This window comes from Sus scrofa, chromosome 10, assembly GCF_054392235.1.
Source record: "Sus scrofa isolate SSC_HxYL_T2T_F1_AM1 chromosome 10, Sscrofa_HxYL_maternal_Yorkshire_Landrace_v2.0, whole genome shotgun sequence".
NCBI lineage: Eukaryota > Metazoa > Chordata > Mammalia > Artiodactyla > Suidae > Sus > Sus scrofa.
The window spans coordinates 70,800,377-70,827,527 of NC_139392.1; the positions used below are offsets into that span (position 1 = coordinate 70,800,377).

Below are 27,151 nucleotides of genomic sequence, written 5' to 3' on the forward strand. Positions count from 1 at the left end.
GTAAAAATAGTTTGTGGGACAACTGGCCTCCCTTTGTTTCAAAGTCATGGATTCTACCACTGATCCTGGTTGGCCATATGAGACATTTGTGTAATTTAAAAAACCCTGAATGTCCGAGTTCCCTGTTGTGGTGCAGCAGAAATGAATCTGACTAGTAACCATGAAGTTGCGGGTTTGATCCCTTGCCTCGCTCAGTGGGATAAAGATCTAGTGCTGCCATGAACTGTGGTGTGGGTCACAGATGTGGCTTGGATTCTGCATTGCTGTGGCTGTGGTGTAGGCCAGCAGCTGTAGCTCCCATTCAACCCCTAGCCTGGGAACCTCCATATGCCTTGGGTGTGGACCTAAAAAGCCGCCCTGCCAAAAAAAAACCCACAAAAAACAAAAAACCCTGAGGTGAGTATAGAGAGGTTACAAGAGATTTGTTTTCTTCTGAAATTAATATAAATTCAAATTAGGCCAAAACTTTTTTTTTTTTTCCTTTTTACAGCTATATCCGCAGCATATGGAAATTCCTGGGCCAGGGGTAGAATGGGAGCTGCAGCTGCCAGCCTACGCCACAGCCACGGCAACTTGGATCCAAACTATATCTGTAACCTATACTGCAGCTCACAGCAATGCTGGATCCTTACCCTACTGAGTGAAGCTGGGGATTGAACCCACATCCTCACAGAGACAATGTTGGGTCCTTAACCTGCTGAGCCACAATGGGAAGTCCAGGCCAAACTTTTTGAGTTGATATAATCGAGTTACATTTAAAAACTAAGAATGGCTCATTTAAATATTTTTTTTCTCATGATAAATCAATGAAGCAAAGTTTTAGAAAGAAACATTTTGTTTCATCTACTCTGTTTCGTAACCAATTTTTTGTCAGAGAAGCACTGGCTTAACAAAAAAGAAACATTTTTCTTGTGTCCTACAGCTTCACCATCTTTCTCATCCTGTCCGAATAATCTTCTTAATTTTAGAATGCTTAAAAAAACCAGTAAGGTAACTATATAATTTTTCTCAGGAAGCAAAGTTTATAACATTATTGCAAAGACGGTGAATCTTGGGAAGCTTTCCACCTGAAGAAATAGTCTTCATTTAAAATTTCAAAAGATACAATGTTTCCAGCAGCTTCTTTTTGATTGGGTAACATTTCCCAAACTCCAGTTGGTGGTTAGCTATAGCATTACCAAAATCTGTTTCAAAATGGTCTTGATTCATGTTTTGCCTCTGAAACATAACAAAACATAGGTGTAGGGTTAATATGGTGCTTAATGAAAAAATCTGTTTCCAGGTTTTTTTTTTTTTTTTTAAAGAAAGAGTTCCACCTCCGGTATAATGAATATACCTCTTTTTGACCAAATGAGCAGATTTTTCTCCTAACGAGAGGATCATTGCCAGTTTGAGGAGGATCGCTGTGGTTGAGGCAGTGAGGTTGTATTGCAAACCCCGCCACTATTTTCTCTGGCCATCTAGAGAACTCTCTAGAGGAAGACTTCTAGAAGTTTCTCCCTGCTGTTATTATTGAGATTTGTTCTTTGGGTTAGCCTTGATTTTACTTTTCTTTTGGCTAAAAGGAACAAAGCTCCATGGGAAGTTTGGTTGGAAGCTTTCTAAGAAAAAAGGGCTCTAAGCCCTGAACAGGGAGAGAAGGAGGGAGAATCCGTTTCAGCCCTGAAGACGTTTTCACCATAAATAAAACAGTCCCTTTAAGGCCTGCCTGTTTCTATCACATTCGGGGGGAGCATTCGTTGCCAAGGGGCTTCTGTTTCAGCTGCTTCCCAGAGGAAACCTCCGTTTTCCAGCCCAGGTAATGAATGGCCCCCCGCCTGCCCCCTACACAGCCACCTCCCAGAGGGGCTGCGAGGTCTGGTGCTGGGTCCCCTCTCCCCGTCCCCACAGGCCAGCCGGGCTCCTGATGGCTCCCCTTCACCCTCCTGCCTCCCCTCTTCCTCATCCCTCTCCCACACATGCCCTCTCTCCCCTTCCTCTGCGTCTGTTCTCCTCCCAAGTTAGCTTACAAAGCAAAGCTGTAACTTTTGAATTCCTGTTTTTCCAACCACCCTCATGTGACAGGATATCTCCTTATTGGAGGTTTTCCCTAATTTCAGAAGCCCTTTAAAAGTGAGAGCTTCCTCCTCACTTCTTTTCAGCAGGGCGGTTCTGAGAAGGGAGGAGGTCCCCGCCTGGGTTCCCCAACTCCCTTCTCTTCACCAGCATCAGGAAAGGACCAGCTCGGGCCATGAGGCTGTCCCCGTGCCTGGCGTTCCTCTCTTTCCTTCCGGTTGCCCTGCAGCTCTTGGGTAAGTTGACTCTAAGGTAGAAGCCTTCGGATTTGGGGCCCGGAGCCTATGGCATCCCATCCCTTTGGGGTCAGTGTTAAATGGGTCCTTTCAACGTGCTGGTGAGGTGGTGGCAGAGCTCCCCGAACCCCCAGCTCTGCAAAAACATTCCTCTTGCTTCCCTGGCCAGGATAAAAACACCTGCTTCTCAGGTCAGAGGGGCTGCCTGCCCTGAACCCTGCAGAACCCTGGCTTCCTCCTCCTCTGTCCCCACTGTCCTTCCCCTGCTTTATTCTCAGAGCGGTTTCCTCTGTGGTCGGTGCTATGTCATTTTCAATTTCTATCGAACCCCCAATGCGCGTGCCTTCTAAGTGTTTCTGGCCTAAAGGAGGGTAGAGCTGGTGTCTCTCGTCATTGCCGGTCTAAGAACAAGATCCCAGGCCACCCCCCAAAAGGGTTTCCATGAGATTTTCATAACTCATCTCTTTTTTTTTCTCTGTGAACAACCATTTTCATCACGCCTAGAGTTTGGGGCTAGAATGTTTCTTCTTATCTGTGTTCTAAATTGTTCCTTCTCTGTACTCCGAGTTGTTTGTACTGATTGATTCCTGAGACTGAGGCACAGATCCAGAGCTTTTCAAATGTTCAAAGACATTCTGGAGTCTCTCTTTGCCACCTCTCTAGACTCCACCTGTTTACCCACAGCAGGAAGAGAGCCTGTAAGCATTTTGATTCCCAGTTCTCTTCTGAGACGAGCTAGAAGGGATTTTTAACTTTGGAATTTGCGGTTCCCCTTTGCCCTTCATTTCACCTACATGGGCAAACACTGTCTGTGCCCAGCCTGTGCCATTGTCCCTCCAGGCACTGCTGTCACGGTGGAGGCAGCAGTGAAGGCATGGATAAAACAGAAACTCCCTTTGAGTGCGCCCCCCGCCCCCCACAGTGGAGGCTTCCCAGCAAAGGCCAGCTCGCTCTGAGCATGAAGTGGTGGAGATTTTTTTAAAAAAACATGAGCGAAGGGAGAAGTGTTTGCACCAAGCCTCTGTGCAGAAGCTCTTGTGTGTGTGTGTGTGTGTGTGTGTGTGTGTGCGCGCGCACTTTTTAGGGCCACACCTGTGGCATATGGAGGTTTCCAGGCTAGGGGTCTAATCAGAGCTGTAGCCACCGGCCTACACCACAGCCACAGCAATTCGGGATCCGAGCGGCGTCTGCGACCTACACCACAGCTCACGGCAAAGCCGGATCATTAATTAACCCACTGAGTGAGGCCAGGCAGGGACTGAACTTACAACCTCATGGTTCCTAGTCGGATTCATTAACCACTGCGCCACGACGGGAACTCCCAGCAGTGACTTTTTTTTAATTCCTCCTCCAGTAGAAACCAATGATCCGATACGAGCAATACAGTGGGCATGTAAAGGAGAAGTCTCCTTAGCAACAGTGCCAAGGAAAGAGGCTGGATGGAGCCTGAGATCTCTTACCTTAGTCCTGGCTCCAATGCGCATCCCTCGGGGAGTAAGGAGGGACTGCCTTACCCCGGGCGGGCGTGGGAGGACCATCGCCTTGGTCTTCACCTGGAAAGACCACCTCGTGCAAGAGGATTCATATGTTCTTCATGACCTCAAAGATTAAAACCAAGACCAGTGCAAATCTCAGAGCTGTGTTGTCACCGAATGTTCCGCTTAAGTAAGTTCCCTCTTACCAAGTTTTCAAACAGATGCTGGCGAACAGTTGCAGACCTGGACTGTAACCCAGCACAGTCCGATAGAAACATAACTGGCTGTGTTATGCAGCTTCATTTTAAAAAGTTAAAAAGGGGAGTTCCCATCATGGTTAACGAATCCGACTAGGAACCATGAGGTTGCGGGTTCGATCCCTGCCCTTGCTCAGTGGGTTAATGATCCGGCATTGCCATGAGCTGTGGTGTAGGTCGCAGATGCGGCTCGGATCCTGCATTGCTGTGGCTCAGGCATAGGCCGGCAGCTACAGCTCCGATTAGACTCCTAGCCTGGGAACCTCCATATGCCGCAGGAGCGGCCCAAGAAATTGCAAAAAGACAAAAAAAAAAAAAAAAAAAAAAAAAGTTAAAAAGGTACAGGTGACCCTGATCTTATAAATATTGTTTATTTAACCTAATAGAGCCAAAATATTATGAGTCACCTTCATCAATATAAAGCTTATTAGGATAATTCTACATTCATGTTTTAAAAAGTATGTTCCCGGGGTTCCCTTTGTGGTGCAGTGGTTACGAATCTGACTGGGAGGCATGGGGTTGCAGGTTCGATGCCTGGCCTCGCTCAGTGGGTTGGGGATCCGATGTTGCTGTGAGCTGTGGTGTAGGTTGCAGATGCGGCTCGGATCCTGCGTTGCTGTGGTTCTGGCGTAGGCCGGTGGCTACAACTCTGGACCCCTAGCCTGGGAACCTCCATATGCCATGGGAAGTGGCCCTAGAAAAGGCAAAAGAACAATAAATAAATAAATAAATAAATAAAAGTATGCTCCCTTTTTCTTAAGATGTATTATTATTTTATTTTATTTTTGGCTGTACCTGTGGCATGTGGAAGTTCCCAGGCCAGGGATCTAACCTGAGTCACAGCAGTGAGAACACCAGGTCCTTAACCACTAGGCCGCCAGGGAACTCCTACGTTCATTTTTTTTTTTTAATTAAATTTTTAAATGCTGGTGCATATTTTGTACTTACAGCACATCTCAATTCAGACTGACCTTGTTTCAAGGGTACAGTAGACCCTTAGGGCTAATGGCTATCATCCTGGGGAGCACACATACAGCCTCTGATTTTCTTTATACTTGCTCTTCATGTTTTGGGGCAAAAAAATATTTCTCATCTTGCTTAGGAATTTCCCCCCTCCTGGAGACAGTGGGATGCCTTGCTCTGATGAATGGCTTCCTCTTCATAGACACAACCATGGGAGAAGCAGAAGGGTGCTGGAACTTGTTTACTTAAAGAATCAAAACCAACTAGCAAAAACATGGGTACCCTTTCTAGAATTTTTTTTTTAATGAATTTGAGAGCCTATCCTTTTTTTTTCTTTTTCTTTTTTTGGCCACACTGTGGCATGCGGAAGTTCCCTGGCCAGGAATGGAATCTGTGCCATTGCTGTAACCAGACCACAGCAGTAACCATGCTGGATCCTTAACCTGCTGCACCACCAGGGAACTTCAAGAGCCTTTCTTTCTTATTTGACCTTTTCTTGGCCCATATGGCACATGATCAGAGATGTCTGGATAAAAGCAGAGCAACTACTTAGCGGAAGAATAAAGGATGTACAAACTCTCTGTACCCCATTCCTCAACTCCCATCAATTAACCCCCTAGAAAGTTTCCCTTGCTTCCTATGGTTTCTTTCCAACCCAGGACCCTCTCTTCTCCCTCCCTGAGGGCCTCCTACATCACCTGCCCCAGGGGGCCAGGAGGCCAAGCAGAGCATAGCTCTCTCTTCTCTTGCCATCTTTTTAGGGGAAGACTTGCATTCAGTGTCAACATTTGGGCCTCAGTGGGGGACACAGTCATGGTGGAGGTACAGCGAGAGTTGCTCAAACACAGAGGTTTCGCTTGAAATTGGTTTACAGGCAATGGGGTGTTGGTGAATGTAAGGGTTCTCAAAGAGAAAAGGCACTGAAGTGTGGCAAGGAGTGGTTTCCGTGGTGTTAAGACTCCCACCCATGGTTGGTGTCAAACTTCCAATGTGATGCCACAGAGTTGGGAAGAGAGGCAGCGAGAGGCTCTCATTGGCTGGTGAGAGTGAAAAAAAACAGTGGAGTGAATGTGCTCCCTTGCACCGTTGCTGCTGCTTCCAGTCTCCTCGTCTTGTAGGTAAGAAAGCTGAGGTCCTAAGAGGTGAAGTGAGCTTTCCAGGGTCTCACGAGTTGGTGGCACAACCTGTTGCGTGCTCAGGACTCCTGACTTCCAGAGGCGCGTTCTTTCTATTAAACAGAAGCAGTGCAGTTTTTGCTCAATGACCAGTTGGTTTAATTACCAATCCAGGATTTCTTCAAGGAACAGTTGCCCACTGCGTGTTCCCTTAGTAGTGTTCATTTTCATAAAATTTTCCTTATACTATTTCTACTTTTCTTGACTTCTAGCCTCTCATGTCTTCCTTTCTACGTATGACTCATTTGGGATACCAGATTTAAGACACACTTCCTAACGCTGTCGAGCAAAACCAAGTTTTCAATATCTTTCTTTTTCTCCATGACTCTTATATGTGTCTGTTTTCTTCTTATTGGTCCAAAGAACCTCTAGTATTTCTATAATTCAGAGATGGACATCTCTGGATGTAAGATATTGCAGATAGAGGCATGAAGACAGCTATTTTGTTGGGGGACGTCCCAGTGCCTTCTGAGGGTGTTGGGCCTAATTTCTAGGTGGGAAGAGTCACTGCTGTTTCAACCTGAGCTTTAAAGAATCAAGCATGCTCAAACTCAGTTAAAGACAAGGACCTATGTCTTCAAAGGGAGCTGGAGCTCACAGTGATGACAGTGACCCTGAAACCGGGTCTCTGAGGCTGGATCTTGAGTTCTAAGGGAGAACACGGAGGTCACAGAAGCCCAAAGGGGAGATGAACAAAGGGAAAGCAGCTTCTGAAGTGGTATCTGCATAGCAGAGAGGGAGTGGACCTCAGGTCACCATGAGACGAGGTCATCTTGTCTCTTGGTGACCATCAGGCACTGTTCGATGGAAACATCGTGGGATTACATTGTCCCTGGAGGGAACAGATGGGAATTAGATGGAGTGAAAAGTGAGACGAGAAGGAGGGAAGAAAGCCCATGTCTTTTCAAGAGGAATTGACACAGACACGGAAGACATTCTGAGACAACCTCTTCTATTTATAAACCAAGTTAAGGTCACAGAGCCCTTTCAGATCCTTCATCACCTTATTAATTGCTTTCAGATCCTTCAGCAGATCCCGACAGCAACCCCGTGAGGTGGGGTGGGTGGGTGTTACGTGCCACCTCATACTGTGTGAGCAAAACCACAGGCGGCTGGGAAGGCAGCCAGACGGGCAGGGGCCAGAGCTACGCCTTGCCCGTGGACCTGCACCTGCGGCTACGAGGCTACGGAACAGGCAGACTCGAGCAGCTGGAGTGTGTGATCAGGAAAGACATAGGTGTGCTTCGTTTATGCACATTTAAGCGTGTGTCAGAGGGACTTCGTTCCTCCATTTGTATCAGATTGTTCCGACTTTTCACTTGGCGATGGGACGGGAACACCGTAACCTTTGACCGTTTGTTATCAGCAAAACGACGTGATTTACGTATATCATCTCATTTAGAAAATTCATGGAGGGAGTTCCCGTCGTGGCGCAGTGGTTAACAAATCCGACCAGGAACCATGAGGTTGCGGGTTCGGTCCCTGCCCTTGCTCAGTGGGTTAACGATCTGGCGTTGCCGTGAGCTGTGGTGTAGGTTGCAGACATGGCTCGGATCCTGCGTTGCTGTGGCTCTGGCGTAGGCCGGTGGCTACAGCTCTGATTCAACCCCTAGCCTGGGAACCTCCATATGCCATGGGAGCGGCCCAAGAAATAGCAAAAAAAAAAGACAAAAAAAAAAAAAAAGAAAATTCATGGAAACTCTATCAAAGAGCATCCTCATTTTACAGATGAGGGAAGGGAAGCTACAAGGATTCATTCCACTAAGGCAGCCCAGCGAAGGAATGGTGGAACCTGCATTCAATTGCCAGTGGCTGGCTCCACAGAACATATCACACCCCCTGTCCGAATCCTGAGGTTGGAAATGCTGGCTTCTCTGGTGTCTCTGGCCCTCTGGCCCTCTCTTTGGGCTGCTGCAACTGTTTCTCTCTCCGTTTTTGTTTCTCTCTGGTTTTAGCCTGTTCTGAGTCCTTTCACACTGTCTTTAAGACCGATTTCCCCAAATGAATGATAAGAATACTCTAACATGTATCAAGCGATTTCTCTATATCAGGAACTGTGCTCAGAGCTTTATTTAGATGATCTTGTTTAAATTTCCCAACAACCAACAGGTCCTGTGATTTCCCCTTTATTCTTCATGGGGAAATGATAGCACAGAGTAGTTTTGAAACTTGACCAAGGTCACACAGCCAGGGAGCAGTAGGGCTCCGGTTATGTCATTATCAGTTGAACATATCAGATAGACTGGGAGTGTATCTCCAATTGTGGGGCTCATTGTGGCTCAGTGAGTTAAGAACCCACCGTAGTCTCCATGAGGATGCTGGTTCCATCCCTGGTCTTGCTTAGTGGGTTAAGGATCCGGTGTTGCTGTGAGCTGTGGCGTTGGTCCCAGATGCAGCTCTAATTCGACCCCTAGCCTGGGAAATTCCATATGCTGCAGGTGCAGCTGTTAAAAGAAAAAAAAAGTATTGATTAGTTAGCATGGTTATGAGTGGAAGAAAAAAAGTTGTGTAGCATCAGCTTCTTACCTACATGTTTTGTTTAGCTTGAAACTGGGCGGGGGAGGCTGGCATTCTGAGGTTGAGGAGACGGAAGAGAAAGGGGAGGATGGTTGGGGGGGCAGAGAGAGGGCATCCTGGATGCAGGTAAGGGACCAGCAGGCTTAGGGAAAGCTCCCGAGATGGGAGGGAATCCAGGAAGGATGCAGATCCTCATATCTTTAGAGAGGGAGGCAGGAAGTTGGCAGAATTTCTTCTTCCGGCCTCCACTTTCTTCTTGAGGTCACGGCCCATATTGGTGTCCTCCTTCAACCCCCCCCCCCCCCACCAATGTAGCCAAATGCAGGGACTTAAATGACGAGTTTTCTCTGGATATTTCATGAATGGATGAAGGGGAAAGTAAAATCATTCTCGATTTTTCCTTTATTCCCTTTGTTCAATAGTTCTGTTGCTAAGACTGAGCTCCTAGATGTTCCCTCCCCCCAGCACTTGGTGTAGTGTATTTTGGGTTGGTTGGTTGGTTCGGTTGGTCATTTTGGGGTTTTTTTTTTTTTTTTTTTTTTTTTTTGCTTTTTAGGGCCACAACTGAGACATATTGAAGTTCCCCAGATAGGGGTTGAACTGGAGCTTCAGCTGCTGGCCTACACCACAGCCACAGCAACTCGGGATCTGAGCCACATCTGTGACCTACACCACAGCCCCCCGCAATGCTGGATCCTTAACCCACTGAGCGAGGCCAGGGATCGAACCCATTGAACCTGCATCCTCATGGGTACTAGTTGGGTTCATTACCACTGAGCCCCAACAGGACCTCCCATGTTTTTTCTTTCTTTCTTTCTTTTCTGCATATACTAGGTGCCTAAAAAATAATTGAGTTTCTACTTAATTTCACTTCTTTGGAGATACATATGTGGCTCTGCATTTGTTCACTGAGGCTAGTGGACAGATTCTTCCTTGGGAGGGCTTGACGATGCTGGCTTCTGACAATGACTTGAGTGAAGCTGTTGATTTGAAAGCCAGTTCTGGGGAAGACGAGCTGAGACGTGGGGACATGAGACCAGAAGGGAAGCGACTGGTACAAGTAGGTTAAGGAGCCAGGGACCCCTGTGGACTGCTGTGGCTCAGGCCTGCTGGGTGCTGGGGTGACAGTACGGAATGTGGACCTCAGGGTTGCCCCACCCGTGGTGCAAAGCATTGGGACTCTTTACTTCTCATGATGCATTGGTCACTGGTGAAGGGCTGCTCCTAGGAGGCTTGAGGTCTCTGACTGTTCTGGTCTTCGCAGTGTGCAAAGGGGGCTCTGATGGCCAGAAAACGCCCCCAGGTCCAGAGATGTGGTGTTTCCACTGGGGAGTGGGGCTGGTCCTCACTGAAATGGCAAAAGGCACAAAGAAATGATTCTGGCAGCATCTGTTACAAAATACCAGCTAGTTTTCCTCTCATCCAGCTTCTCTATCTTTCAGATATTATTAGCTCTTTTACTTTTTTGGCCGTGCCTGTATCATGTGGGAGTTCCCAGGGCCAGGGATCGAACATGTGCCACGGCAGTGACCATGGTGATCCTTAACCCGCTAGGCCACCAGGAAGCTCCAGAAGTTATTAACTTTTATGTCTTCACGTTGGCATTTTATTTATTGATAGTAGGGAAAGCCGAAAGATGTTTAAGTAAATATATAACAGTGACAGCTCCAGAGCGTCCTTTAATAACTTGCTTTCCCAGGAAGTTTAGAAATTTAATTACTTTTGCTCGATGTTATAATCTTAAACTGTTAAAATGTGCTCAGAAGAACATTCATACCTGTGATATTGGCTATCTAGGTTTCATTCTCTTTCTTTCCTTGTTTTTTTCAGGGCTGCGCCCGTAGTGTAGGGAAGTTCCCAGGCTAGGGGTTAAATCGGAGCTGTAGCTGCTGGCCTACACCACAGCCACAGCAACTCGGGATCCGAGCTGCGTCTGTAACCTACACCGTAACTCCCAGCACTGCTGGATCCTTAACCCACTGAACGGGGCCAGGGATCGAACTTGCACCCTCATGGATACTAGTCAGGCTTGTTCCTGCGGAGCCACCAGGGGAACTCTTTCAGTTGTTTTAACCTGAGGTTTGGGGTTGAAACTTCTTGCTTCCTTCTGAAATGTTTTTTGACCTTTGGTATTTCTTCCCTTGAAGTGCAGGCTGTGTGTGGTGGGGTTTGTCTTTGCATTGTCACTGGCATGGCACCTGGCATCTATTTGTTGAAAAATCAGTGTGCGATTAGTAAGATTGAGATTGGTAATAGGGAAGGAGGGTCTCCTCAATTCCGTAGATCCATTTCTGATGTTGCAAGTGCCATCTGTCCTCATTGGTTCAGCTTTGCAATATTTCTGTCACAAACACTCTAACATAGAAAACGAAATGGAATGTTTATCCAGATTACAACAGCAGTCTGGTTCAGAGTGGCCAAAAGGCTCCAAGCTGCCTTTCGGTCAAGGTCTTGAAACACTTTCAGAGGAAGAAGTGTGACATTTTAGATCAGAGACATTGCACGGGGACAGTGATAAAAGCAAGACTACATGTCAACTAGTTAAGGAGAAAAATAATGTATGCAGGCAGGACCATAAAGAGATAATTTTACATTTCCTTGTATTGTCTGGCAAAAGCTATATCAAACTTGCACTGCTTCCTAAATGGCAAAGATAAATAAAGGAAACAAGAATAGATAAGTTTGTATCGAAATAGAAGCTTTTCACTTCCAAGTATTCCTTTCATGAGTATAAACATTTATAAATTGTGCTTCAGTAAAAATAGACTTTCAAGGGAAAAATCATATGAAATAGACCCCTGATCATTAATCAGACATTAAATTGTGCTTCAGTAAAAATAGACTTTCAAGGGAAAAATCATATGAAATAGACCCCTGATCATTAATCAGACATTAAATGAAACAGTGTGTCTGGGTTACCAGTCAGGAGATGCTTCAGATTTAATAATGCTTCTTTTATTCATTCAACTAATATTTGTTGGGAGGCTATTATGCTCTGAAGAGAGAGACTCTAGCACTGGACAGGAAAGATAAGTCTTTCTATTCAGGGGACGTACATTCCAGGAGGGACACAAAGCATAAGTCAATAAATTTTTAAAAATATATATTTCAAGATGGTTATGAATATTACATAGAAAATAAAAGAGTAAAATTAGGACAGTCAGCCCACTAAGAAGTTGGCACTTGAGTTGGAATATTCATGAGTGTTCGAAGAAGAGGGAACTTGAAATGTGAAATTTCCTAAGTGAAAATGACTTAAAATGCTTGAGGAACAGAAAGGCTTTGTGGCTGGAAAGTGGTGAGTGACAGCGAGCTTGGGAAGACGTGAGGGCAGGGGATAGCCAGGCTGGTCATGAACAGTGACATAGAGACTGGAGGGTTTTTTTCCTGTGGGCAGTGGTATTCTTGAGGAGTCTTAACTTGGGAAGACATGGAATAAAAAACAATGTCTCTTCCAACCTGGAAAACCTCCCCAGAAGTTCCCCAAAGGCCTAGTGGTTAAGGACCCAGTGTGGTCACTGCTATGGCTTGGGTCACTGCTGTGGTGTGGATTCATTTTCGGACCTGGGAACTTCTTTGTGCCATGGATGGAACCAAAAATATATATGATAAAACCTCTCCACGGAAGTAGAAGAAAAAGAAAATAATTTTATTACTGAATAAGTATTCAAGAAGAATGTAGTCTGCATTGGTAATCTGCTAAAGAGATTGCAAAATCAGAGAGAAGTCTGTCTCTTTTCTATAGCTAAGTAGACACCTTCCATTGCATTAGGTAGGTTTTGCAGTTTGGAGTTAGGTGACACATTAAGCCCGTCTCACACGAGAAACTGGGAGATCTGGTGTTTTCTTGGTTGATGATGTCATTTCAAAGAGAGAAAGGTCAGAGCAAGACCATGGTGGCTTGGTATGGGGTGGTGGCAGTGGATGGAGAGAAAAAATGGATTGGGATATATGTGTTAGTTGAGGATCTCCAGCAAAATAGAATCAGTGGGGTGTGTGTGTGTGTGTGTGTGTGTATCTCACTTTACCTTTATATACCTACCTATCTCTCTCCCAATCATCTCTCTCTCTCTCTCTCTCTCTCTCTCTCTCTCTCTCTCTCTCTATCTCTCAATCTCTCATCTATCTTTCTATCTCTCATCTATCAATATCTTTTGGGAGATATTTATTTTAAGGGATTGGCTCATGCACTTGTCAAGGCTGGCAGGTCCAAAATCTACAGGAGTAGGCTGGCAGGCTGGAGACTCAAGAAAGAGTTGATATTGAAATTCAGGTCCAAAGGCAGTTTGGAGATAGAGGTTCCTCTTCCTCAGGGGACTTCAGTCTGTTTTCTCTGAAGGCCTTCAACTGTGGAGGAGGCCCACCTAGAGTAGGGAGCATTATCTGCTTTCCTAAAAGTCCGCTGATTTAAAAAACCTCTCAAAACAATCTTCATGGGAACATCCAGACTGGTGTTTGACCAAATATTTGAATACCATGACCTAGCCAATCTTGCACATAAGAGTTACCATCATGGCATATTTTTGGGTAAAGCCAACAGATTCTACTTTTGTCCTAGAAAGTGAAGGAAAGCTGGGGATCTAGATGAGTCCTAGGTTTTTGGCTTATAGATCTGGATGGTTGATGGTGCCGTTAATGGAAAAGAGAATATTGGATGTTTGCTCATTAAGTGCCATTTAGAGTAAAGTTAAGATGGGACTACCAATGAAAATTAAGGGCATGAAATAGAAATCAAGCAAGTATAAAAAACCTCGGAAAGAGGACACTACTCATGCATAAAGACTTCCAAGCACCTTACCTTAAATGGCTGCTTACCAACTGGTTTGTTGACTGAATTTAGACAGTTAATACGTGTTGACCGCTCAGCAATACAATCAAATGGCTGAAACAGGAGGTGGAAGATGGATTTATATTTGAGATGATAGTGAGCAAAACGACGTGCAATGTGGAAAGTAGGTCTGGATAAGAAAATAATGGTGGAATAACCAACCTGAATTAAATGGCGAGGGCAATATAGCTGAGTCTACACATATCTGCGGCTACATTTTCAGAGTTCAGTACCTTTTTAGATTAGACGATTTATGTTTGTGTGTGGTACATTATCAGAGTAACTGCTTTTTTGAGAACATTCTATTTACTTCTTCCGTGGGTTTTACTATGAACAACATAAACATTTTAAAGTTATTCCCAACACGTAGAGTTACTCATTCTGCCACACCAAGATCAGTCTTGGGAAGGCCTTCAGCTAGGCGAGAGGAGATTGGCAGAACAGCGAATGTTCTGTGGACAGAGTCAACTCCAGAGATGCCAGCAGAAGCAGATGTTCTGAATTCAGAAGCTAGTGAGGCCTGATTCCAAGAAATCAAACCAGCAGAAATGAGGAACCCAGCCAAGGGAGCACCGCAGGGGTTCATAGTTGCACTGAATTAGGAACCCAGGCAAGACAGAGGCAAGAGGCCACTAAGAAGCATGGCCAAGAACATAGAGAGAACAGAGGGCAGAGGAGAACTTTAACTCTTAAGGCAAAGATCTATCATGATCTCTAAGTTGATGGTCCAAGACTGATCTCAGAGTGTAAGTGATGCTAACCCCACAGGGGTGCTGAGAACAGTAAACAGCATTTGGCTTGTGAAAGTGCTTTAGTGGCACCATGATTTCTTTGATAATTTCACTGGGATGACCCGATCTGCTGTACAGTACAATTGGGATTCGCAGATGCAAATTCTTATTTACATAAAGTGGATAAACAGGATCCTACTTCATAGCCCAGGGAATTCTATTCAATATCCTGAGATAAACTATTATGGAAATAGGCGTTCCCATTGTAGCTCAGCAGTTAGCAAATGCCGACTACTGTCCATGAGGACGTGGGTTCGATGCCTGGCCTCACTCAGTGGGTTCAGGATCTGGCATTGCTGTGAGCTTCAGTGTAGGTCACAGTTGCGGCTTGGACCCTGCATTGCCGTGGTTGTGGTGTAGGCTAGTGGCTGTAGGTACGATTGGACCTCTAGCTTGGGAAACTTCATATGCTGCGGGTGCGGCCCTAAAAAGACAAAAAGACCAAAACCAAGACCAAACCAAACAAACAAAAGCCAAACCCATAATGGAAATGGAATTCCTGTTGTTGCTCAGTGGTAACGAACATGACTAGCATATCCAGGAGGATGCAGGTTCGATCCCTGGCTGCGCTCACTGGGTTAAGGATCCTGTGTTGCTCTGGCCGTCGTGTAGACTGGCAGCTGCAACTCCTATTCAGTCCCTAGCCTTGGAACTCACACATGCCGCAAGTGAGGCCCTAAAAAAAAAAAAAAAAAAAAAAAAAAAAAAGAAATCCCAAAATAATGGAAAGAACTTGAAAAAGAAAAGAATGTGTACATATGAAAAACTGAATCACTTTGCTGTACAGTAGAAATTTACACATGGTAAATCACCTATATTTCAACAAAATAAGTTTTAAAAATAAATTGAAGTGAAATCAACTGTAATAAAAACAAGCAAGCTCAGTTAGCCAGACCCTCAAACATCTATAATACTCTACCAGCTTGTTTTGAAAGAACCACTTAAGGAAAAGGAATTCAGTCAAATGTCTCAAAAAGTGTTAATTTATATTTGCGCCACAAAAACAAAATAGTTGTTTTCATTTGTCTATTAAAAAATACACAAAAGGGAAGTTTCTGTTGTGGTTCCGTGGGTTAATGACCCGATGCTGTATCTATGAGGATGTGGGTTTGATTCCTAGCCTGGCTCAGTGGGTTATGGATCTGATGTTCCCGAAAGCTGTGGTGTAGTGGCTTAGATATGGTGTTGCCTTTTCTGTGGTATAGGCCATAGCTGCAGCTCTGATTTGACCCCTGGCCCAGGAACTTCCACATGCCTGGGGTATGACAGTTAAAAGAAAAAGAAAAACCTTTACATGATCAAATATGAATTCAGTTGTGACTGAAAGAACAAAAAATATGCTTACCAGCTCTTTTTTATTCTTTCTTTCTCTTTTTTTTTTTTTTGCAAGAGGAAGTTGAGTTTTGCCAGCTAGCAGCTACGTACTATAAGCATAAATCATCTATACATGTTTATTTAAAGTACCAGCCCCTTGGGGAGTTCCTGTCGTGGCGCAGTGGAAACGAATCCAACTAGGAAGCATGAGGTTGCGGGTTCGATCCCTGGCCTCGCTCAGTGGGTTAAGGATCTGGCATTGCCGTGAGCTGTGGTGTAGGTTGCAGACTCAGCTCAGATCTGGTGTTGTTGTGGCTGTGGTGTAGGATGGCAGCAACAGCTCTGATTCGACCTCTATCCTGGAAACCTCCACATGCCGTGGATGCGGCCCTTGAAAAAAAGACAAAAAGGCAAAAATAAAAAATAAAGTACCAGCCTCAAAGTACAAAAAAGATATTCTTATTTGTGAAGTTGCTCTGATAAATATTACCTTAAATGATATAAAAACATATATTTATTCAACCTTCACTGCAAACGTCACAAACTGTTACAACTTCAGAGTTCCACTGTGTTGCAGCCGGTTAGGGATCTGCTGTTGTCACTGCAGTAGGTCAGGTCTCTGGTGTGGTGCAGGTTCGATTCCTGGCCTGGGAACTTCCACATGCCACAGGTGCGGCCAAAAAAAAAATTACACTTTCAAATGCATTTTTGTATCTTTTTGTTATACAAAGGTTAGATTGAATGTGCCAATGACAAGAAAGATCTTTGTTACCTATAGTTGGGTGGGAAAACAAAAACAAAAACAAAGCCAAAAAACTTCGGTTGCCCAGATCTGGGCCACCCAGAAAACATTTGGTTCACAGATTTGCTGGCCATTAAATGAAGGTACAATTTCCTAAAATAAAATTTTTTGAAATGCAAAAACCCTTCCCCATCCTATGATTAGAATCCCTCTATACAAGTTTCATCCACCTCACAGAGGGACAGGGAGAGTCAGACTTCAAAATTTTCTCCCAGGATCAACTCGTATTTAATTTGATAGCTTATTGTATTCATCCCCAAACTTGCTTTTCTCAGATGGGGGTTATTTCTTCCCTTGCTGTCTACCTTTTCTGTTGACTCTGCTGCAATCACGTGCACATTTAAGGCATTTAAGTCTTTTTGTGAGGTTCCTTGTCTGAACGAGGCCATGACTTGAAGATGTCCAGCCAATTACTGCTCCCCAAGAGAGGCTCCTCCAACCCAGACTCTCTCCACCTTCAGCTCCCCCGCTTCCACCAGAGGGAGCTGAGTTGGCCCAGGCAAAGTCAATTTCACCCCTTTTCCTATGATGAGAGGTCTTTCGGGAAATGGAAACACCAGACACTTTTGACCTAAAATGTTGTCTTTGTTGTATGTAACCACTTATGCAACCATTCTTTCTTCTTTTTTTTCAAACAGACACTAGGCAGTTTTTGATATACAATGAAGATCACAAGCGCTGTGTGGAAGCATTAAGTCCCAGTTCAGTCCAAACTGCAGTTTGCAACCAGGACAATGAGGCCCAGAAATTCCGCTGGGTGTCTGAATCTCAGATTATGAGTGTTGCCTTTAAATTGTGCTTAGGGGTGCCCTCAAAAACCGACTGGGTTCCCGTCACTCTATATGCCTGTGACTCCAAGAGTGAATTTCAGAAATGGGAGTGCAGAAATGACACGCTTTTGGGAATCAAGGGAGAAGATATATTTTTTAACTATGGCAATAGACAAGAAAAGAATATTATGCTTTACAAGGGATCCGGTTTATGGAGCAGATGGAAGGTTTATGGAACCACAGATGATCTATGCTCTCGAGGTTATGAAGGTAAGGAGCGTGGATTTTTTTTTTTTTTTGCCTTTCTGTCAAATCTTTCTCATCTGTTTGGTTGGAAACTTATTCAAGAAAATTAGCATATTCTTGTTTCATCTGTACTAGAAATGTTACTTGATGACGTTTGTGTTTCGAACTATACTGTGTTCTGTGAGAACATGGCAGTAAATAAATATGGTAAAAAGTCCTGAATGCAATTTTAGGGTTTTTTTTTGGTAATTAATGGAAAACATTTCTTTTAACTTTTGCTAAGACTTTTTTATTTTTATTTTTATTTTTTGTCTTTTTGCTATTTCTTTGGGCCGCTCCCACGGCATATGGAGGTTCCCAGGCTAGGGGTCTAATCAGAGCTGCAGCCACCGGCCTACGCCAGAGCCACAGCAACGCGGGATCCGAGCCGCGTCTGCAACCTACACCACAGCTCACGGCAACGCCGGATCGTTAACCCACTGAGCAAGGCCTGGGTTAGAACCCGCAACCTCATGGTTCCTAGTTGGATTCGTTAACCACTGCGCCACGACGGGAACTCCCAAGACTTTTTTAAACAATGGGTTACAGTTTTTCAAAATGAATTTTTACTATCATCTTTGACCCCAAGTCCTCCATCTAACATTGTATAATTGCAGTGATAAATGAAATTAACAAAATGTTTGTTTGTTTGTTTAGGGCCATGCCATCGGCATATGGAGGTTCCCAGGCTAGGGGTCTAATCGGAGCTACAGCTGCCGGCCTACACCACAGCCATAGCGCCATGGGATCTGAGCCACGTCTCCAACCTACACCACAGCTCACAGCAACACCAGATCCTTAACCCACTGAGCGAGGCCAGGAATCGAACCTGCATCCTCATGGATGCTAGTTAGATTTGTTTCTGCTGAGCCACAGCGGGAACTCCAAGATGTTTCTTTTGCTTCAGTTTAAGTTACCCCGAACAGATTATCTGTGGAACAACATTTTCAACCGTTCAGGTTGCATAAAATGAAATCTTGATGATTTGAGTTTCTAAATGTTTCTAATTTATCTGTTGCCTTATGGGTATTTAGAGACTGTAATGATTGGAAAATTAGAAAAGTTGAGGAATTAGCTTATAAGTTAACAGCATGTTCAGTCCATTGTTTTAGAAAGTGGTAGCACCAGTGGGACAGAAAATCATTTTCTTTGTGGTTGGTTCCTCCAGCTCCTGAAGGTTAAATAACATCAGAGTATTTGGTCTTCTCTCATCTTGGCCAAATTTCATTCTCTGGTGGCTGCACAGAGAAAGATACAACAAAACCAAAAAAGATCCTAAGCCCTTGACAAAGGCTTCTTGTGTCAGATGATGTTATGACCACATTCCGGGTTTGGACACTTGGTTGTTGTGAAGTGTTATCTAGAATGACCTCAAGGTCAGAGAAAGAGCCTGCCTTGTGGGGCAAGAGATTACCTTTTTCCAAAATTGCTCTGTTACTGAGACTGAACGATGGCTGGAACTTAGCATATGGCGGTGACATAGAGTGTCAGGGTCAGCTCTTTACATGGTGATGACCTGTCAGCTTTGCACTTTCCTTTTATGTTAAATAAAGAGGAGGAGAGAGTGCAAATTGAAGAGAAGGGATGGAGTTCCTGTCATGGCAAAGTGGTTAACGAATCCGACTAGGAACCATGAGGTTGCGGGTTCGAACCCAGGCCTTGCTCAGTGGGTTAAGGATCCGGCATTGCTGTGAGCTGTGGTATAAGTTGCAGATGCGGCTCGGATCCCGAGTTGCTGTGGCTCTGGCGTAGGCTGGCAGCTACAGCTCTGATTTGACCCCTAGCCTGGGAACCTCCATATGCCACAGGAGCGGCCCAAAGAAATAGCAAAAAGACAAAAAATAAATAAATAAAATAAATAAATAAATAAATAAATAAAAGAAATCACTGAAGTTCGTACTCCCTTCGTCACCACGCCCCCCACTTTCTGGTCTTCTGTTTGCTTTGAAAAAATATACCTAGGATTTAGGACCGTGGTTCTCAGGCTTTCATAGGCTTAAGGAATCATCCGGAGAACTTGTTAAAAATACAGATCTCAAGGTCCCATCTTACCTAGATTTGTTAGCATATTGGGGGAAGGGCCTAGAGGTCTATTATGAACACCTGGGTGGTTGGAGACACATGGTTTGTTGACTCTCTCTCCTAAGACTTGGCATATTCCTTCCCAATATTCCTTTAGCCTCCTCACCCCCCTAAAGTGACCTTGGAATCTATTCATTGGAATATATGTTACAAGTAAGAACAATGCAGAGGGGGGTCTATATAGAACCTTTGTCTCTCGAAAGAAAACATGGGGGAGAAAACTGTCTGAAGCCAAGGATTAAGCAGGGACCTGCTGTAGAGCCCAGAAACTCTACCCAATATTCTGTGATGATCTATATGGGAAAGAATCTGAAAAAGAATAGATGTATGTACATGCATAACTGAATCACTTTTTCATATGGCAGAAATTATCACAACCTTGGACATCAACTCTACTTCAATAAAACTTTAAACAAACAATAGAATCATATTTTGTAGAGTTGGAAGAGCTGAATTTGGGCCACAATAGAGAGAGAATAAATTGAGTACAGTGACATCATTTGTTAGTGAAGTGGATGGGGTGGCTGGTTAGTTCTTTGGACCTCATCAGTGCTTTGTTGAGTAAATGGAGTTAGCTCTGAAAAAGCCTTCTCTGATTAACATCAATGAATCGAGCTCTGAAAATTCCTTGGCTGGCTTAGTGCCCTAGCCCTCTGCTGTTTTATCAGGTTTTCTTCGTATGAAGGAGGAATGACATAATTATTACAAATCCAGCATGTTCCTCACACAATTTAAGTTTTGGAAAATGAATCCCATAACTTCGTGAAACAAAAGCTAAGAGCATTTTAAAGTTGCTAAGAGCTAAGTAATGGGCAAAACTGTAATTTTGAGGGAATTGAAAATAAACCTAGTTTTTAAGGTGGACTGGATGACAATAAGTAAAGGACTGGGGGTCTGGGATGGAAAGGTTCTAAAATTGGGTTGGGATGATGGTTGCCCAGCTATAAATATAATGAAATTTTTAAAAAAGAGCAAAGGAGAGGAGAGGAGGTAAGTAACATATCTTTTGTGCTCCTAATCTATGTTAGGTGCTGTGCTATATGTTTTTACAAACGTTATAGTATCTAAATGGTGTTTAAGATGTCTTTAAAGAATTGTTAAAGTCATAGAATCTATGAAACTTAATTAGGAAAAGAGTATTCCTATCTAGAAAAAATTCTGACTAACAGCGGGTGGCAAAAGACTGCTTCAGTGTAGAGGATTATTATTTCCCAGAGAGTTATCCCCAAAAAGATAGACTTTGAACATACTGGAGAATTTAGCTATGTGAGTAGTTTGGTTGTCAATGATAATCTGAGTTTCTCTAATCCTTTTGGTTTAAGCCAAAGGAACATCGAAACAATGATTCTATATTTGTTTCAATTTTCCTTTCTAGGTGAACCTAGAGTTTCCCATTTTCATCTGTGTAGACTTTTTTTTTTAAGATAAATATTGATTATAGACAGTATCTAGTGATTTTGAGTGATTTCTTTCCATGTTGTGGATTCCAGATTTATGCCAGTATTCCTACCCTGTCTCATAGCCATTGTTGACAGGCTCAAGTGGAGGGGAGGGGCTTTATGTATTGACTGTGTATTTGGGTTACACAGTGATTTTTTTCAATCTAAAAAGTCAGTAATTCAATGATGCTAAGAGGAAGGATGACCTTTCTCCATTTGGAGGAAATGCAGAAGTCGAAGTTGTTTTCGATAGAGCTGACTGCTTTGGGCTCACGAGAGGAAAGAGAAAAAAATCTGTTGCAAAAGACAGCAGAACAGAAGGGGTACTAGAGTTATTCCTGAGGACTAACTGTACATACCCAGCAAAAGATGGGGGTCGAGAGAAAAGGGAAATACAAAGGAATTCCCTGTGTGGGGGATCAAGCATGATCTGAGTAAGACCAGTTCTTACAGTGACCTTCTGATTGGAAAGCCAACCTTCAGAAGATTCATTTACAATGGATAAAGGAGCTGTGCTACATACACACAATGGAATATTACTCAGATATTAAAAAAGAATGAAGTAATGCCATTTCCAGCAACATGGATGAACCTAGAGTGAAGGTAGTCAGACAGTAAAAGACAAAGATCAAATGAAAGCACTTACATGTGGAATCTTAAAAAAGGGTAAAAATAAACTTATTTGAACAGCAGAAACAGACTTTGAAAACAAACTTATGGTTACCAACAGAGACAGGGGTGCCAGGGAGGACTGCAGGTTTGAGGTTGGCATATGCACACTGAGATATAGGAATGACTGGACAACGGGCACCTGATGTACAGCACAGGGAACCCTACCTGATATTTTGTGATAATCTGTGTGGGAGAAGAATCTGAAAGAGAATGGATGTGTGCCCATGTAGAACTGAATCCCTGTGTTGTTCAGCAGAAATTATCACAACCGTGTAAATCAACTCTATTGCAATAAAACTTTAAAAAAAGAAAAAAAGTTGCATATACATTCTCAGGGCAGACCACTGTGTCTTTTCCAGCCATGTACACGCTCTTGGGCAACTCCAACGGGGCCACCTGTGCGTTTCCATTCAAGTTTGAAAACAAGTGGTACGCGGATTGCACGACGGCTGGGCGATCGGATGGCTGGCTCTGGTGTGGAACCACTACGGATTATGACACCGATAAGCTATTTGGATATTGTCCATTGAAATGTAAGTAAGTTTAGCATCGAGAAAATTGGGGCACGTTTAGTATGGCGCTGTCGTGAGAAGATCTTGTATGTATCTAGAACATTTTTTTCTCCAAGTTACCTCCCATGTAGTCTCTCTTGATACCCCACCATGATCCTGGACAGATATCACAGTCCCCATCTTATAGCGGAGGGGGTGATCCCTATTGGCTCAAGACCAGAGCACAAATCTTCTGATTCTCAGCCCTGGGCTGCTTCAAATGACCCCGTTTTATCACTAACTACTTCTCTCATTCAAATTCTACTGTTACTGTCAGTTATTTTTTAAGACTTTAAGGCAACTTATACTGTACATGATGCAATATATATTTAATACCAGTGATGGGCATGCCACATCCCAAACTCCCAAAGATTTGTCTTACTTTTCTTTTCTTTCTTTCTTTTCTTTTCTTTTTTTTTTTTTTTTTCCCATTTCTGGCTACCCTGCGGCATATGGAACTCCCAGGTCAGGGATCAGATCTGAGCTGCAGTTGTGACCCAAGTCACAGCTGCAGCAACACTGGATCCTTGACTCACTGTGCCGGGGCAGGGATCGAACCTATGTTCCAGTGCTCTCAAGATGCCGTCAATCCCGTTGCACCACAGCACGAGTTCCTGATTTACCTGTCTTAAATTATAACTCTTAATGCATAGATCAAGTATAGATCAAAATTTCAGGGGAGTTCCCGTCGTGGCGCAGTGGTTAACGAATCTGACTAGGAACCATGAGGTTGCGGGTTCGGTCCCTGCCCTTGCTCAGTGGGTTAACGATCCGGCGTTGTCGTGAGCTGTGGTGTAGGTTGCAGACGCGGCTTGGATCCTGCGTTGCTGTGGCTCTGGCGTAGGCCGGTGGCTACAGCTCTGATTCAACCCCTAGCCTGGGAACCTCCATATGCCGCGGGAGCGGCCCAAGAAATAGCAACAACAACAACAACAACAACAACAACAACAACAAAAAGACAAAAGACAAAAAAAAAAAAAAAAAATTTTCAGTAGTCCCAACAGCATGTAGTGTGATGGGGAGAGAGAGATATGAGGGGCTTCCAAATTTTGTGTCAGTGTAAAAAAAGACTCCTCACTGTGAAAATGATAATAATGCTACTATTCCTAAAGCAAATTTAAATTAAATTGAAATTTAAAAGGAACATCATTTAATTAACCATAGCTTCAATGGAAGTGAGTTATTTCTATGCCCGAAGTAGTTTTAAAATGAAAATTTAAGTATTACTGAGATGATGAAAAAGAGTTGGCATTGCATTATATTCATGAGAAGAGGCCATATGAATTCTTGGCATCCTTTCCATACCCAAGAATCCACAAAGAATCAGGGCGCAGGTTCGGGGTTGGGGTGGAAGAGGACACCTGTATTGGGGGGCAGGAGTGGAGCTGAAGAAGGCAGAGAAGGAAAAGTTCTTTGCTTCCCTTTCCTCATCACCCCACATCCTCCTCCCACTGCCAGCTCCTCTCTTCTTCCCCTGAACTTCTTACCCCCTGACCTGTTGGCACTTTAGACTCTGTGGAACAGAGCTCCTGTTTTCTGCTGTTACCTAGAACTGTCTCTACTGCTGTCCTGCCAAGGGGTGGGTGCTGGGGCAGGGCCTTGGATATGTTCTGGGATGGTTATGAGGCCATCTGCAATGCAGTAGTGTCACCCACCACTTCCAGGACCATCCATCCGTGTGTCATCACCATATTCCAAGCGTGATTGTAAAACACAGTCCAATTGACCAAAAAAAAAAAAAAAAAAAAAATCTTGGTTTGCTCAGTTAAAGCCAGAATTCCAAGAGTCATGCTTATTTATCCCTTGTGATTTTTCATCCCCAAACATCTCACTAAAAATTCATTCAATTGCTTACCCACCTAGATCCGTGTCATTCAGTTCTGAGTACAGGGACTCTGTTCTGCATGAATATAGACAAAAACTCACAGGCTTCCCAAGTCCAGAGTGGAACCACTCTCTCATTCTTGTGTGAGGTAAACGTAGTTCTCTCTCCCCCCCACCCCCCCACCCCCTGCGCAGGGAACTCTATCCAGTCTCTTGGGCTAGAACATGGTGGAAGACAGTATGAGAAAAAGAACGTGTATATACATATGACTGGTTCTCCATGCTGTACAGCAGAAATTGGCACAACATTGTAAATCAACTAGACTTGAATTGAAAAAAGCAATGGCTTTTATCAAAAAGACAAAAACAAATTTAAAAAATGGTACAAAAAAAAAAAAAAGGAGTTCCCATCGTGGCAACGAATGGAACGAATCCGACTAGGAACCATGAGGTTGCGGGTTCGGTCCCTGCCCTTGCTCAGTGGGTTAACGATCCGGCGTTGCCGTGAGCTGTGGTGTAGGTTGCAGACGCGGCTCGGATCCTGCGTTGCTGTGGCTCTGGTGTAGGCCGGTGGCTACAGCTCCGATTCGACCCCTAGCCTGGGAACCTCCATATGCCACAGGAGCAGCCCAATAAATAGCAAAAAGACAAAAAAAATAAAAATAAAAAATGGTACAGCCACTCTATAATTCTTTTATAACAACCTTCAAAGGTTCGATTCCCACGAAGACATCCCATTATTGATATCTAAACTCTATATTGGAAGACTATTTCTCTGAAGAAAAAAATGAGCTTTTTTTTTCCCCCTAAGATAAAGCAATACTTGCTTTTCAGTGATTGAGGAGCACCCTTTACCTTGACTTTGTAGAAGTGGTTATTTGCTGACTCGGTGAGCATGGAGTTTCTAGGGGCCAGGGATCTCATGGGCCCCACTGTAACATCCTGCCCTTGGATGATACTGACAGAGGCTATGTTGGATGAATATTTAATTTCATGAATCATTAAATGGAGGACAAATGGTCAGTCACTAATCATAAAAAGTAACTCACTACTTTGGAGATGTGTGTTGGAGGGATAAACTGAGAATATTCTAGAATGCGCTTTTTGTCTTGTTACTTCCAGTTTATGTCTTCCAAAGCTGCCGGAGGCCAGCTCCGGTGGCCAGGGAGCATGCACTTCCCCGTCGGAGAGGGATGCGGCGTCGGCGAATGTACAATACGGAGACAGCCTCTTTGTCCCTTCTTTCAGGGCGCTGGACTGCTCAAATTTTATTGGCAACAGTAGATGATTATATAGACAGTTTTTCGCTATAGATTACATTACAGTGTTAAAAGTACATTGGTTAACTATTACCTGGTATAGCAGCTATGCATCCTGTTTTAAGATCTTTATCTTAACTAAACTTAGTGAGTACTTTGAAGAGGCCATAATACACAAGAATTTAGCATTTACAAACTTTGTTTGTAGACTGGTGCTTATCTTCAAAGCGTTATGGCAGGGAGACAGTGTGAGTAAATATAAACCAACTTAATTGAACTAGCTATCACTAAAAAGCTGTTAAAATCAAAGACAAATCTCACAGCTAGGTTTTTTGGATAAGATATGGCTAACTTCTATGGACCTCATTAAAATCCTAACTCTAAAGTTTACTATATAACTCGTTAATAGATAAACACTATGTTTTAACTAAGTTTTGATTTAAATAGGGGAAAAGTCCTTCCGGATGAAATTTTTATTATACTATTGTTGTAATTTTGTTAAGTCACAAATCACCACAGGAAAATAGGAATGGGAAATAAGAATAATAAATAAATAATCAGGAAAGACCGAGGAGAACTGAATAACAAATAAAACAGCAGGAAAGACTAGGTCACCCGAGAAACAATCCATGTTCTCCAGTGCAAACATGGAAATTGCTTTCCCAGGAAAGCCCCAATTCTTCCCCATCAACGTCAAAGTAAGAGCTGTGTAACCTGAGGCCTGCCCTCTGCTTGTACCGTGCAGGCAGGCTTTCATTCTGATCAGAGGCCCACCTTCGGCATGCACTGTTCAGGTGAGCTTTTTTCCTGACCAAAAGCCCACCTTCGGCTTGTACCATTCAGGTGAGCTGCCTTCCATGGTTAGGAACCTGCCTTCAGGTTTTTCTGCCATCAGGCAAGTTCCTTTTTTTTTGAGTCCCTGCATTTTCTCGGCTCCCCGCACAAAGCAAATTATATATTTTGTCCTGTTAACTGTAAAAGTAAAATAACTAGAAATTTAGGAGTTCCTGTTGGGGCTCAGCTGGTTAAGGACCCAGTATTGTCTCTGTGAGGTTTCAGGTTCGATCCCTGGCCTCTCTCAGTGGATTAAGGATCTGGTGTTGCCGCAAGCTGCAGTGTAGGTTGCAGATGTGGCCTGAATCCGGTGTGGCCCTGGCGGGGGTGTAGGCCTCAGCTAAAGTTCCCATTCGCCCCCTGGCCCAGGAACTTCCACATGCCTCAGGTGTGGCCACAGAAATTTAAAACTCTATTTGATTTTAATATGCATTACCCCTTTAAAGCACATTTTATACATTCCATACCTTTGTTAAAGGGTTGGCAGTTTCCCAAACTATTTAATTTTCTTTGCTTTGTGTTCTTTTCAAAAGAACATTTTTATTTTACATTAACCTTAAACTAGCAGGTGCAGTACAGGAAGATGAGGTCTCAGCTGCTGACCGAGTAACATTTAAGTATATGCTCTTTATTGTCCTTTGCATTGTTTATTGTAATGTCTTCCTTCTATTTAGACATTTATTTTCAAGTATTGGGAGGACAGGAAAAGGAAAAGACCCCTTTCTCTCAGTTCTCTGTAGTTTGCAATTTTAGCTTTCAACATCAGTTGCTAACTTACTGTGGGAATTTGAACAATTTGGGGAGATATAGCGTCAGCAAGCCTATGCATTCATTGAAAAATAGGTTTTAATTCCTTGATTTAAAATGCAAAATATACTTTCTTTATGTGGAGAGAAGAGTCAAATTGCATTTCTTTCTTTGGTTGTTTTTATCCCTTTCCTTCATTTCTGGGTGAGAAAATCACCCCTTCTTTTTTTTTTATATCCCATGCTTTCTACCTTATCACAAGCGAAAACTCCAAA

General features: G+C 43.6%; 1 protein-coding gene across 3 annotated transcripts in view; it reads left to right on the top strand.

Moving 5' to 3' along the window:
- The first annotated feature begins 2,134 nt into the window (after positions 1–2,134).
- MRC1 (mannose receptor C-type 1) overlaps positions 2,135–27,151 on the top strand; it is a 119,319-nt gene continuing 94,302 nt past the window's right edge. For 2 of the 3 annotated variants that reach the window (XR_014817178.1, XR_014817177.1), the window contains exons 1-3: positions 2,135–2,291; positions 17,052–17,453; positions 22,021–22,194. Coding sequence is in view for 1 of the 3 variants with exons in the window: in NM_001255969.1 (NP_001242898.1) it covers positions 2,231–2,291; positions 17,052–17,453; positions 22,021–22,194 (637 nt within the window). In the remaining 2 variants the exon portion in view is untranslated. 3 annotated transcript variants of the gene reach the window in all.